The 15,507-nt window shown below is 36.4% G+C and overlaps 1 protein-coding gene and 1 non-coding gene across 2 annotated transcripts; both read left to right on the top strand.

Moving 5' to 3' along the window:
* The first annotated feature begins 376 nt into the window (after positions 1-376).
* Positions 377-820, top strand: LOC107898468 (auxin-responsive protein SAUR68). Its single transcript, XM_016823933.1, has one exon. The coding sequence runs from the start codon at positions 377-379 to the stop codon at positions 818-820; it is 444 nt and encodes a 147-aa protein (XP_016679422.1).
* Positions 821-11,800: 10,980 nt separating this feature from the next.
* Positions 11,801-11,907, top strand: LOC121216685 (small nucleolar RNA R71). Its single transcript, XR_005912864.1, has one exon. It is a non-coding gene; the product is annotated as a small nucleolar RNA R71 (small nucleolar RNA).
* Positions 11,908-15,507: the final 3,600 nt, after the last annotated feature.

Below are 15,507 nucleotides of genomic sequence, written 5' to 3'. Positions count from 1 at the left end.
GACTGAACACCCCTAATTTGGAGTCTACGCCTCTTTCAGACTTGTACAATCCATCAATCCAGGTTGCAGTAAACTAGCACCACAATTTCTTGTTGTTAGGTAATATATCGAGAACATATTGTGGGGTACTACAATGCCTGTTGCACTTGCAGATGCCACAATTTATAACCACATGGTGTGGCTTCCATTGAGTCCCTACAGTGAGTTGCTTCATTCAAAAGACTTCCTTTGGGATGCCAGTTTGTGTGTGTATATATATATTCATCAAATCCCCGTTTTCATCAGCTCAGCACAACGAAAGCTCTCCGGTTTCCTAAGATCTTTACATTCACTTGTTCAACTAAATATTCTCCCTTGCTTTAAAAAAGCAAACAAGATGATCAGTGTTAAGAAATTTATAAAATTAGCAAGGAAATGGCAAAAAATGGCAACCCTTAAGAGAAAAAGAATCACCTTATCAAGAACTAGTGGTGATGTTGTTGACACAACCAGTTGCAGCACATCATCAGTGGTCAAGAAAGGTCACTTTGTGGTATATAGCACAGATGAAAAGCGCTTTGTGCTTCCATTGGAATATCTGAAGAACAAAATAGTAATGGAGCTGTTCGACTTGGCAGAAGAGTTTGGTCTATCAAGCAATGGGGCTCTCATCTTGCCTTGTGATGCAACCTTTATGGAATATGTAATTGCTTTTATCAAAAGGAAACCAAGTAAAGTTGTGGAGCAAGCACTGATTCTTTCTATAGCCAGTGATCATCGCATATCTTCATCTCTTTATCAACAAGAAACAAGCCAGCAATTACCAATATGCAGCTTCTGAAGCAAAACCTTTTTTTTCTCATATGGTAATTTTACCTCGGCTATGAGATCTACATAGCCCAGTCCAGTATTTGCCAAAAATCATGGATTGCATCCGTGTGGAGCTGACGAGCCCATTGGCCCACTCGACCCATCTCGGCCCAACATGGCCCATTACAACCCAAGCTCATGAAAAAGCTCATGGAGGCCTCTACAGTTCAACACCATGTTTTGTGGGCTCGAATTACCATACGAGCGTTTGTATGCTCATATGGCCTCGACCGTCGTCTTTTTCGGCATTTCAGTTTTTACCGATTTGTAGTTAAGAGGGTGTGATTACACACTTGGATTTTATTTGCCAAGAAAACCTCCCACGCCTTTGAAACCTACACTTAACCAACAAACTCCACTTAATCACTTACGCAATTAAACTATCAAATAAACAGAAGTGATCACAATCGTTACTTACCACAACTTTTGATCGAGTGAAGAGGGAAGTTCGCCGATCCAATTGCAATGACAAACCTTCGACCCTTTGAAAAGTTTCTAGGCACCAACCGGAACTGGGTAAGCATTTAATCAACAGGAAATAAGGTAACTCTATGCTATTACCCTTACCAAAACGCGAGAAAGGGAATCAAACCACGAGATACGAAACACACGGTCGACCCCCAAAAGAGAAAGAAAAGAAAGATTCAGCAACCAGAAAAAGAAAGGAAAAGATGGAAGAAGGGGAAAACCAAAAGAGTAAATCGGTATCAGTACAGCAGGACAAGGAATGATAGAGTAGATAGATTCAAAAGGATAGAAGGGGGAGAAAGGTGTATTCGACAATCAAAGAGAAGAGAGAACCGAAAAGAAAGAAGAACAAAAAAGAAAAGGTGAGGGAGGAGAGAAATTGTATTCAGCCAAAAAGAAAAATAGGTAAAAAGAGAAGAGCAGCCAAAAGAAAACAAACCCGAGAGGTACCCCGAAAACTTAGCAAAAATTCGGCACCTACAAGCAGAGAGAAGGAAAACCACCCAAAATCATCATGAAGAGTAAAACAAACTTGAGCACTGTGCCCTCTAGCCTAATTTTCCTGAGTAACAAGTCTATTTTCGGCACACCTCCCCTCCCCTCTCCCCTCACTTCCCTTGATTTTCTCCTAAAATCTCTCCCATTATCCCTCCTTGAATCACTCCACCAATTTCTCCTCAACTCCCCCCAACAACTCCATTCAAAATCCATTCAAACTCCCATTAGCTTTGTTTCAGTCCAACTCCACTACCCACACAGCTCAAGTAGCAAAATAAATACTCCATTGCACATCCTAGGACTTGAACCTTAGACCTCACAGTTACACAACACGCCACCTTGCCGCTTGACCATAAGCTCTTTTTGTGTCATAAAACAAGCACTAATATTTATAAGGCCTAAATGCCTATTTCCAGATTCATTTAAGAGCAAAACTAAAAATTCTGCAACAGCCAAGACTTGAACCCAAGCTTCTCAAACACTCCCATACACATCTAAATCACTTAGCCATTAAAGCAAACAAGCAATTAGTGTCAAATCATGCAAAAATTATAGACTTAGATTTTTGGGGCATTACAACTCTACCCCCTTAACGAAATTTCAACCTTAAAATTTACCTGATCAGAATAGATGAGGGTATTATTGTCGCATTGCCTCTTCGGGTTCCCATGTGGCTTCTTCTGAATTATGATTACGCCAAAACACTTTAACTAGCGGAATAGATTTCTTCCTCAGTACCTTAACCTCACGGTCTAATATCTGCACTGGCTCCTCCTCGAAGGTCAGATCTGACCTAACCTCGATCTCCTCGACTGGTACTATGTGTTTGGGATGAGAGCGATAACGCCTTAGCATGGAGATGTGGAATACATCATGAATCTGGTCTAATTCTGAAGGCAACTCAAGTTGATATGCGACCAGTCCCACAGCTTCAGTATATGGTACGACCCAATGAACTTAGGGCTAAGCTTACCCTTCCGTCCAAACCTCAGTATCTTTTTCCATTAGAAGACCTTGAAAAATATGAAGTCCCTCGTAGAATACTTAATATCTCAGCATTTAAGATCCGCGTAAGACTTCTGCCTATCATATGCTGCCTTCAATCGGTCTCAAATTAATTTTACCTTCTTTTCGGTATCAGAAACTAACTCTGGCCCCAGGACTCATCGCTCGCCCAACTCAGTCCAACAGGTAGGAGGACGAAACCTACGACCATATAACGCCTCATACGGTGCCATTTGAATTCTGGACTGGTAGCTATTATTATACGCAAAATCTGCTAGCGGCAAATAATCTTCCCAGTTGCCTTGAAAATCCATTACACAACACTTTAACATATCCTCCAGTATTTGAATCACCCTCTCTGACTGACCATCTTTCTGGGGATGAAACGCTATACTAAAGTCTAGTCTTGTACCCAAAACCTCGTGTAACTTCTTTTAGAATCGAGATGTGAAACGAGGATCTCTATCTGATATAATAAAAGTCGGTACCCCGTGCAGTATTATAATTTCAGCCACATACAGTTTAGCCAATTTCTACAAAAAGTAATCAGTACGGACTGGTATGAATTGGGCAGATTTAGTCAATCGATCGACAATGGCCCATACCGAATCCTTCTTAGTAGGTGTTAAGGGCAGCCCACTCACAAAATCTATGGTTACTCTCTCGCACTTCCAAAGTGGAATTTTAACTGACTGAAGTAACCTTGAAGGTAACTAATGTTCAGCCTTCACTTGCTGGCAAGTTAAACACTTACCCACAAAATCAGTAACTTCACGCTTAAGACCAGGCTATTAATGTAACACACGAAGGTCACAATACATTTTATTCCCGCTGGGATGCATAGCATAAGGACTACTATGCGCCTCTCGCAGTATAGACTGTCTCAAATCATTATCCCTCGGTACACAGACTCTCCCACGGAAGCACAGTACTCCTTCACTATTCCCACACCATTTCTACTTCTAACTTACCACGGCCTCTAAGTGGCTACTGACCACCTCTCGCTAGCTGAACAAAACCCTGACCTGCAGCTTGCATCTGAATAGGCCTCTGAGGACAATTCTTAACTTGATGCTCCATAGACCCACATCTGAAACATGCCCCAATCTTCTTCCTGCACTCACCTAGATGATGTCTCCCACAATCAACACATGGCTGTGGTCTTGCAACAGAAACCCTAGCTCGGACTGGCCCATGAAACCTGGCCATCTTCTTAAGCCTTCTAGAAGAACTCGAGAGCTCTAAATTGCTCTTATATCTACCCCTATCCTTTTTACGGTTTTGATGCTCAAAGTGCTTCACATCCTCGGTGATTTTCGCCTTCTCGACTAAGGCAGCAAAATCTCGCTCCCTCTATGGAGCTATCAAGACTCATAACTCATCCCGGAGGTCGTCTTCAAATCGTACACAGTGTCCATATTCAGTCGCCACTATCCTACGATTATAATGACCCAGTCACAAAAAATCTGCCTCATACTCTTCGAGGATCCATATAACTTGCACCCACATACTTTTCTAGAAAGGCCGACTTAAAGAAATCCCACGTTAACCGGTCAGCCTGAGTACCTTCTTTCACGGTAAGCCACCACTGATAGGCTTCATCTCATAGTAAAGACACTGCACCTTTTAGTTTTTACCTAGAATTACAGTCGAGGTCCTCCATTATTCTCTCTGTGGCTTCCAACCAGTATTCAGCCACATTAGGGGCTACTCTAGAAATACCCTTGAAAATTTTTTCTCCATTCGACCGGAGTCGTTCCAAAATTGACCCATGGCCCACAACACTAGTATTGGTCCCTGCGACCTTTTCAAAATGCGGAGCATAGCTTGGGATAGTGCATTGTCCCCAGCCACTTGACCGAATGATCCCGTCTCAGTCACTGGTGAAGTTGGTGCTTCGCTAGCCCTAACATTAGGCATGTGGCCTGATGCCGAAGACCCGACCCTTGCACTTCCTTGGCCTCTACCGCGGCCACACGTACCCTTTCCACGAGTACCTCTAGCGCTCATATCAATTAATGTATTATCTGTTTACAAAGTTTTATGCATTGGTTAGTAATTCCAGTAATTATCAACAGATGTCTTATGAAAAACAGTAGTCAGAGTTCTTGTTTTCGCAAATCAAGGTCTCCATACAGTTTTAGTTTACTCACACTAAAGAGTTTCAGTACAGTCCTACTATCTATAGTAGTCTGTCAGTGTATTTCAGTTCAAGCAGTCTATAGTATAAAGAAACTTACAGATTCGACGCTGGAGACTCGGTGTGCCACACTTGTAAACCTTCTAAAACACTTCAAAAATAGTTTCTCAAAAATTCCAAATATTTAAAAACCCATTCCATAGCCGAGTTTTGCAACTTGGCTCTGATACCACTAAATGTAACACCTCAAACCCGGCCTAGACGTTATGGTTGAATTTGGCGTGTTACATTAAAATGTCTTTCAAAAATTTAACTTGTTAGAAGAACATTCGTTTCTAAGTTTTAAAAACCTCTTAATTATTATTTAACAGTCATCTAGCTAAAACGTTTGCCTTGTTGTCTGCTTTTGTTATAATAAGTTGATCTAAAATCGCGGAAGCTTTTAAAATTCTGTTGTTTAAAACTCTTGTCTTTGAAAATAGTAATTATTTTAAAAATTCGTCTTCTCCTAAACTAGCAGTTTAAAATAAGTAAGCAAAAGCCCAATTAAAAATTTAAACACAGTTAAAGGCCTTATTACAAAAAAATGCAACATATAATTTAAATTTAAATAAAAGCAACTGTAGATTAGCTGCAATTGTGTGGCCACCTCCAAGTCCCTCGCAGCACCAAATCACCTAAGGCTGAGGATTACCTGCACGGTTGAAAGAAAAGAGTGAGTTTACGAAATTCAGTGTGTAATCTCCTATCAGTCGATCAGTATACGACATACAGTAATAGTCTGAGCCTGAGCCCAATACAGTAACAATGTGGGCTTTAGCCCAATACAGTATCAGTACAGTGCAATAATACAAACCGTCCCAATCCAGCCATCATACCACTCCGTACCACCAACACACCATGTGGGGATAAAATCGACCCACCCAGCGAACACACCAATATCGCAGCAAAGCTGCCAGTAATAGTATCGCAGCGAAGCTGCCAGTAACAGTAAATGTGGCAAAGCCACCAATACAATATACTTTCCTCATATCAGTATCCCAACCCCATACAGTATGCCATGTCATAAATCATACGTGTATGCAGAATTTCATACTCAATCATAGTCATAAATATCATAGAGCAAATCGATCATACATAACATAAGGCCATAACAGTCATTTCATCTCCTATAAGGGGTATTTTAGTTATTTTACCCTATGAGGGTATTTCAGTCATTTTATCTTATGGGGGTATTTTGGTCATTTTATCCTATGGAGGTATTTCGGTTATTTTTCCCTATGAGGGTATTTTGGTCATTTTACCCTATGGGGGTATTTATGTCATTTACTGGCCTCTTGAAAGGTCCGCAGTCGCCTCCAACGACTCAGGTACCCTAGATGGTCATAACAGGGTAATAGGCCTAAGGCCAATACTCGGCCCAAGTGGGCCAACACGTTCGTGCGGCTCACTCGGCCTAGATTTTACCTCGGCTATGAGATCTACATAGACTAGTTTAGTATTTGCCATAAATCATGGATTTCATTCGTGTGGGGCCCACGAGTCCATTGGCCCACTCGGCTCAACATGGCCCACTACGACCCAAGCCCATGAAAAAGCTCATGGAAGCCTCTACAGTCCAACACCATGTTTTGTGGGCTCAGATTACCACACGAGCATTCGTACGCTCATATGGCCTCGAACGCCGTCTTTTCTGGCTTTTCGACTTTTACCGATTTACAGTTAAGGGGTGTGATTACACACCTGGATTCTATTTACCGAGAAAACGTCTCACGCCTTTGAAACCTACACTTAACCAACAAACTCCAGTTAATTACTTATGCAATTAAACCATCGAATAAACACAAGTGATCACAATCGTTACTTACCACAACTTTTGATCAAGTGAAGAGGGAAGTTCGCCTATCCAATTGCAATCACAAACCTTCGTCCTTTTGAAAAGTTCTAAAACGCGAGAAAGGGAATCAAACCACGAGATGCAAAACACACGGTTGGCCCCCAAATGAGAAAGAAAAGAAAGATTCAGTAATTAGAAAAGGAAAGGAAAATATGGAAGAAGGGAAAACCAGAAGAGTAAATCGGCAATAGTGCAGCAGGACAAGGAACAGTAGAGTAGATAGATTCAAAGGGACAGAAGGAAGAGAAAGGTCAGCAATCAAAGAGAAGGGAAAATCGAAAAGAAAGAAGAACGAAAAAAAACTGAGGGAGGAGAGAAGCTATATTCAGCCAAAATGAAAAATAAGTAAAAATGGAAGAGCAGCCAAAAGAAAACAAACTCGAGAGGTACCTCCAAAACTTAGCAAAAATTCGGCACCTACAAGTAGAGAGAGGGAAAACCACCCAAAACCGGCATGAAGAGTAAAACAAATATGAGCAGTTTGCTCTCTAGCCGAATTTCCTGAGTAACAAGTCTATTTTCGGCACACCTCCCCTCTCGCTTTACTTCCCTTGATTTTCTTCTAAAATGTAACAACCCGGTTTTGACTCTAATCAGACATAGTGGTTTCGGGACCACAAGTCTGAGTCAAAAAAATATTTTAATATTATTTTGTGTGTTTATTATGTGTGAATTTAATTGTGTGAAATTTTCGTGTTTTAATTTTGTCATTTGAGTGTCCGATTAAATAAAAGGATTAAATCGCTTAAAATAAAAATTTAGGGGTTAAATCTAAAAGTACCTAATTGTTGTTGTCTTTTTAAAATGGGGGATTAATGATGCAATTAGACTAAAACATAGATAGTGGGTGGCAAATGACTAATATAACCTTATTATATATGTTTTGTTTATTAATTATTAAAGGTTAAATAAGTAAATTAATAAATAATGTATAGTATAATAAAACAAAACATAAAACAAGCCATTATCATTTCTTTTGTTGGCCGAATGTTGCAAAGAAAGAAAACATCCATGGCATTTAGGGTTTCGGCACTTTACTAGCTTGATTAAGGTATGAAATTGTTTCGGTTTTTTTATAATTTTTACGTTTTTGAGATCGTTGCTTTGAATACTTCAAAACCCATGTATTAATTTTGTGAATTGTTGATGATTTTGAAATGTGCCATTGATGAATGTTTGAGTTTTGTCATGTTAGTTGATGAAATATGAAATATATGTATTAGATTAACATGTTTTGTCTTTAAATTTTTAGTGAATTTGTGTAATTAGAGTTAAATTGTGAAAATAAATTTTTGAGGGACAAAAATATGAAATAAATGCAATGTGTGGACTTGTATGAGAACCATGAATATTCGGCTCTTGTGTGGTATGGGGAAATTTTGTGTATTTTGTGTTTTGTGCAAAAAGGACTAAATTGCAAAAAGTGCAAAATGTTAGGGGCAAAATGGTAATTTTTCCATTTATGTATTTTTTGACTTAATTGAATGTTTTTATGAGTAAAAAGGTTAAATTTGATTATGTTTAGATCAAGAAACGAAGAAAACAAATTTGGATCGGGGAAAAACGAAAGTAATCGAATAGTCGATCGTGTCTGCTGATATCCGAGGTAAGTCTATTAGCAACTAAAAATTATTAAGTTAATATTTATACATGCATATTAATTGTATTTTATGTTAAGTTATAATTGAAAGTATATTAGTTGAATAAATTTTGAAGTGTAAATTTTATATATATATATAATAATCGAATATACAAGTATGATCTTGTATAAATTCATGGTTTGAAATGAAGATATGAAATGTAATCAAGAATAGGTGATGTTCGAATAAGCATGAATATATATATATATAAATTTGTTTTCTTGAAATTAGGTAAGAAAGTTATATATATATATACATAAGATAGATCAAATTTATATATGTGAGTACATGATTAAGTCTTGAATTTAGACAAAGATATGTATATATATTATGTATAATACTCGAATATATATATACGTATATACAAGTATAAACTCTTGGATTGGATTAAAAATATGTAACTTATAATTGTATATGTATAGTTTCGAATAGGTATATACATATATATATGTGAGTTATAATTTATTTGTATATGCTGTACTCGAATGAGCATGTTTACATATATATATATGTCCTTTTATTGAATTTAATTAGGACATTTATATAAGCTTATATGAAGTTTGATTATACAAGAGTATGTGTATATGTTATTGTAATGAATTTAAGTATGAAATTTATAAATGTATGTGAAAGTTTCGATTATGTATGTATGTTCATGTAAAAGTTCTTAAATGGAAGTGAAGATATGAATTTATCAATTTGGATCATTATAAAGTGATCGAATGTAATACAGACTTTACGTCTAGCAGACTTGATGCCGGTGAAATAATTCAGACTTTACGTCTAACAGGCTTAATGCCGGTGATACATTTCGGACTATAGGTCTAGCAGGCTATAGGTCTAGCAGGCTAAAAGCCGGTGTACTGAATCAGGTTTTAAAACCTAGCAGGCTAAGTGCCGGTGAATCTATTTAAATTATGTGAAAATATGAAATTGTTATATCTATGATTTTGGTTATATGAAATCGATGAATACATAAACATTAGGTTTTTTATATGCTTGGTGAGTATACATCTACATTCCAGTTCTGCTTTGGTTAAACATAATTGTATGCATTTGGTGGATATAAATAATAAAGGCATATGTACATTAGGTATATGCAGTTGTTAAATACATATAAGTCGAGCCTATGTGTTTGATAATTATTTATGTATGCAATTGGGATATATATATAAATGTACTCATTTAAATGTATATGATGAATATGTATATATATATATTCGAATGTATGTATTAGCTATGTATTCGAATATGTATATATATATTCGAATGTAGGTATTAGCTATGTATTCAGGTATAAATTCAAATGAGTCTATATATATATATAAACGAATATAATAGGTGATTGGTATATATGAGTATGATCAAATTTATGCACATGATAAGTACATATGTGAATTCGAAAGTGTGCAAGTAATAAAGTGTATATACATTCGGTTTTAATTGTTGATAATTATGTATGCATTTGTCTATAAGTAATTGTTAATATATATATTTTTGTTGTTATGCTATAGACTTACTAAGCTATAAAAGCTTACTTTGTTTGTTTCCGTCCATTTGATTTTATAGATTTTGGAGACGCGTTACGAGCTCGGGGATCATCAGCATAGTCCATCACACTATTGACTTCTTTTGGTATTTTGTTAAATATTTGAACTTAATCTTATGGCATGTATAGGTTTGAGTATGATGTTAATTACATTTTGATTGTAAATTATAATAGCTATGCGAAAGTAATTAAATTTTCATGTTGTGATCAGTTTGGTTTTAGAAATGGTTGTGTTTGTTCGGTAATGCCTCGTAACCCTAATTCGGCGACGGAGACGGGTTAGGGGTGTTACATAAAATCTCTCCCATTATCCCTCATTGAATCACTCCACCAATTTCTCCTCAACTCCCCCCAACAACTCCATTTAAAATCCATCCAAACTCCCCTTAGCTTTGTTTCAGTCCAACTCCACTACCCACATAGTTCAAGCAGCAAAATAAATACTCCATTGTACATATCAGGACTTGAACCTCAGACCTCACAGTTACACAACACGCCACCCTACCACTTGACCATAAGCTCTTTTTGTGTCATAAAACAAGTACTAATATTTATAAGGCCTAAATGCCTATGTCCAGATTCAGTTAAGAGCAAAACTAAAAATTCTGCAGAAGCCAAGACTTGAACCCATGCTTCTCAGACACTCCCATACACACCCAAATCACTTAGCCATTAAAGCAAACAAGCAATCAGTTTCAAATCATGCAAAAATTATAGACTTAGATTTTTGGGGCGTTACAGAGAAAGTATTTGAGGATATGTAACTCTAGGTTGATACGGATAACTTTTTTAAGGAGGTAAATCTGTAAAAGAAGGTGTTAGCTTCTCAGAATTTACTAGTTTAGGGTTTATCTCATTAGATTTCTCAGTATTTATTTTTTCGGTGTAGAAACTTCAACTGTTGGTTGACTTTCTTCGTTTCAGTAGGCTTATTTTCAATCACAACCTCCTTGGGTTCCAAAATTTTACAACTTCGTAATGCAGCTAACTTGTAATGTTCCTTACCCAAACTCAGATTTTTTGTATCGCTCAACAAGGCTCCTTGTGGTCTATTATGAAGCTCAATAGCTAATTGACCCATCTGGTTCTCTAGATTTTTCAATGTTACTGCTTGAATTTAGATCAAAGCGTCATTTTTCGCCATGTACGCCTTCAACAAGTCCTCCAAATTGTTTGATGACTTAGCTTGAGGTGGTTTTGAAGCTTGTTGACTAAACCTTTGAGATTGGTTAGGTCTATGTTGCATATGAGTGTTCGGTCCATTTCTTTGGTTACTCCAAGAAAAGTTCAGATTCCACCATGATGGATTGTAGAAGTTGGAATGTGGTCCTTGTCCATTTCTATTTTGATACTGATTCCTTACATATCAAACATATTAGGGGTTTGAAGTGAAATTCTTGAAAGAATGACAATCCCCAAAATACACACAGGAAACAACCTCATACTGACTTCGTGATTGAGCTGCAAAATTATTCAAAGCATTAGTGGTAAACTGTTTCAACATTGAGGAAATAAAAGATACCTAAGCAGAGTGTGAAGTCAGTACGTCCACTTCATGCACTCCAGCTACTCATCTTTTGGAAACTGCTTGATTTGTCAGCCATTGGTAATTGTTGCTAGCAATCGTTTCGATGATCTCGTAAGCCTAGTTATAAGACTTAGAAAAAATTGCACCATTCGTAGAAGGATCTACCATTAATCTTATATGTGCATTGAGATCGTTATAAAATGTCTCTAGTTGGACAAAATGAGGAATCTCATGATGAGGACAATTCTGAAGTAATTCCTTGAATATTTCCCAGGCCTCATATAAAGACTCATCATCCAATTGTTGAAAAGTAGTTATCTCATCTCGTAACTTTATGTTCTTGCTCGATGGAAAATACTTTTACCAAAACCATTTCTGCCAATTCTTGCCATGTAGAAATTAAACTTGGTAGCAATGAATTAAGCCATGCTCGTGCTTGATCTCGTAACAAGTATGAAAACAGCTTCAACCTTAATGAATCTTCAGTTACACCAGCTATCTTAAACGAATCACTCACCTCCGTGAATAATCGAAGGTGAAGATGTGGATCTTCCGTGGGCATACCACTAAACTGGCACACCGTTTAGACCATTTGAAACATCACTGGTTTCAATTTGAATTGGGGTGCCTCAATATCCAACCTCTTAATTCCTAGATTTAACTCATTGAAGAGTGGCACAACATATTGTTTTAAGGCACGATCCCTATCATCACCAATAAGGATTGGGTTGTGCACATGATTAACTCCATTACCTTGTCCATCATTCTGATTTCCATGGTCCATCTCGACTTGTCTTTGAGCAAATCTCTCACGCCTTCTCTGTCTAAATGTCCGCTCAATTTCAGGGTCTACAAGTAATAGATCGATGATTCGATCTATGCTTATAAACACTTGATAAATAAATCACAAATAAAGAATAAAGAATAAATTAGTAATGTTAGACATGAAATAAACTGCAAAAATAATTTCGCAAAGAATGATTAAGGCAACAGTCCCCGACAACAACGCCTGAAACTTGTAATGGTATTTGTGCAAGTGCAATAGTAAAATGAGTTATCGTTTCCACAAGGACTGTGTATGTTAATCAATTAATTTTAAAGTTATAAATTCATAATTTGGTATAAAAACACAATATTTTGAGTTTTGGATGATTAGATTAAATTATCTAAGTGAAAAATGATCCCTATGCAATTAAATCTAAATGCAAATAATCTAAATGCATGAATGAATGGCTTTAGCAACAAAAATTATCAACATAAAATAGGCTAGGATAATTATATTAATCAACTCAAATCATTTTCATCATGCTTAACAATGTTCGGAAATATTCCATGACAACTCAATCTTTCATGAGTTTGGAAACCAAATTAAGTCCTCTCGGATCTTTTACTTAGTAAAATATGCATTTTACTGATCATATTAAACTAAGGGTTTCTTAGTATTTATGTGAGGCAACAGGGGCATTTATGTTTGAAATAGTTTAATCACATAAACCTAAAAACTATGCAAGATAATAGAGCTAACTAAATATATTATGAATATCTAATTTAGTCTGGTTTAATGATCTAAATTGAGCATTGAACTTTTTATTTATGTGTCTACTAGCAGTCGTCTGGTTAGGATTGCTCAACTAATCTGAGTGTGTCCAATCACATATAAATGAAATACATCTTGATTTTAATTGAAAACATGATCGAGTGAGGCACAAACATGTTAAACATGAATCAATAAATATTATTGAATTAACATAATCATCCCAACAAATAGAATTAAACTAACATTGTTGATGTCAAGAATAATAAACATATAACAAACACAATTAAATTAAATAACAAGGAAAGCGTAAACTCTAATTCAGTTTAGTCACCTTTCAGATATTTCTAATTGATGTGTTCCTCTGTTCTGCTCATCGCTCTTTTGCTAAGGTTTCTTAATGTGGCAGGCCAAGGTAGTGTCTTGAAAAAGCTTTTGTTGGCTAAAGAATGGAAAGGAAAATGAGAAGGTTAGGCTTGGGGAAAATGGGACAAAAGAGGAAATGAGAGAATGCTAGTGAATGAATGAATTAAGGGATGATGGATGATTTGAGAAGTGGGATTTGTATGGTATTTATAGGTGAAGGTAAGGGTGAAGTTTACTAAAAATAGCATCACATCTCCCTTGATTGTCTCATTCCTATGGTTAGCCGTGATGTATGGAAAGATGGGTAATTTAGTTGCTTGATTTGAGTACAAGATCATGCTATATTTAGCCAGGGTTGGACGGTTCAAAGGGTAAACTTGTGTGTTGATTTCTGACATCTTTTCAACTACAGAGACCTTCAACAAAATATCCCAAAGCTTATTTTTGGGCAGCCATTTGCTTGTGTTGAAATTGGGCTTTAATTCCTCCTTGTTGGACGGTTTCCTAGTCCAATAAATAATCAGAGTTGTCCATCATGTAGCACACTTTTACTGGGTCAACTTAACATCCTTATGACCTAGTTTTACATATTAGTAATTAACATGAAAATAATATAAATTATGCATAAAAATCATGTAATAAAGCATAATTTAACATTCTTTATAAATTAATGTCCAATATTAATATTTAAGTAAAATTCACTTAATTCAATAACAATTACTCAAGATTAACATATTTATTAAGTCAAAAGGTGGTAAAAATATATAGAAAAATCCTATATAATTTCAAGTTTACAAGATCCTACAAACATGCACAATTTTGTCCGTGCATCCAACTTTTTTGCATCCTTATCCAAAACTTATGCTGGACAACCCCATATTTTAAAGTGATTTAGAGCGGGTTTATTTCCATGCCACAGTTCATAAGTGTCTTACAATCAGACTTTGTTGGCACATTATTCAAAATATAGCAAGTTGTTTGTATCGCATATCCCTAGAAGGAAGTGGGAAGTTGTGAATTGCTTAACATTGAATGAACCATGTCAAGTAAGGTTTTGCTCCTTTTCTCAGCTACGTCATTCTATTGTAGAGTGCCTAGCACAGTCTATAGGGATAAAATTCCATTCTCTATGAGGTATCTTAAGAACTCATCGGACAAATATTCCTCACCTCGGTCAGGCCAAAGGTTCTTTAAGGATAAACCTAATTACTTTTCCACTTCTGCACGAAACTCTTGAAATTTATCAAAGGTTTTTCTTTTTTGGTGCATTAGGTACATATGTCCATATCTAGAATAGTCGTCGATAAAAGTCATGTAATAATCATAACTTCCTCGAGCACTGATGCTCATGGGACCACATACATCAAATGCACAAGTTCTAAAGGTTGGTTGGTCCTTGTACCTTTTGCATTAAAGGACCTCTTAGTCATTTTACCTTCCAAGCAAGATTCACATTGTGGAAGACTAACTTCCTTAAGCATACTTAAGGGACCATCTTTCACGAGTCTAGTGATTCTTTCTTTGTTGATATGACCAGGTCTTAAATCTCATATGTACCCCTCATTAGAGTGAGAAGTTTTAAGATTTTTTATTCACTATTTCAGTTTGAAGCATCGAGTAGTTATTTGGTTTGTTAAAGTAGAGATTGTTTTCCATCCATCCATTACAAATTAAAGAATGAATTCTTTGAATAACAATCCCTTTATTGAATGTTACGGCATAACCATCATAAAATAAACATGCTACGGAAATTAAATTCCTCTTAAAATGAGGTCTATAAAACACGTTCTTTAAAACAATCTTTCTAAAATCATCAAAGTGTAAAATAACTTCTCACACTACTTCAGCTGAAACATAGCTCCCATCTCCGATTCACAACGAGAGGCTCCTATCATGCAGACTTCCCGTTTTGTTGAACCCCTGTAAAGAAACACACACATGGTTAGTGGCTCCAGAATCAATAACTTAATTGTTAATTGATTCTTCCACTAAGCAAGCTTCAACCACAAAGAGTTCTACGCCTGTGCCCTTTT

Source organism: Gossypium hirsutum, chromosome D04 (genome assembly GCF_007990345.1).
Source record: "Gossypium hirsutum isolate 1008001.06 chromosome D04, Gossypium_hirsutum_v2.1, whole genome shotgun sequence".
In the NCBI taxonomy this organism is placed as follows: domain Eukaryota; kingdom Viridiplantae; phylum Streptophyta; class Magnoliopsida; order Malvales; family Malvaceae; genus Gossypium; species Gossypium hirsutum.
Note: the sequence above shows the minus strand (reverse complement) of the source record. Positions and strands in the feature narration are given on the sequence as shown.

Coding starts and splice junctions, on each gene's coding strand:
- LOC107898468 (XM_016823933.1), top strand. CDS start 377: ATGATCAGTGTTAAGAAATTTATAAAATTAGCAAGGAAATGGCAAAAA.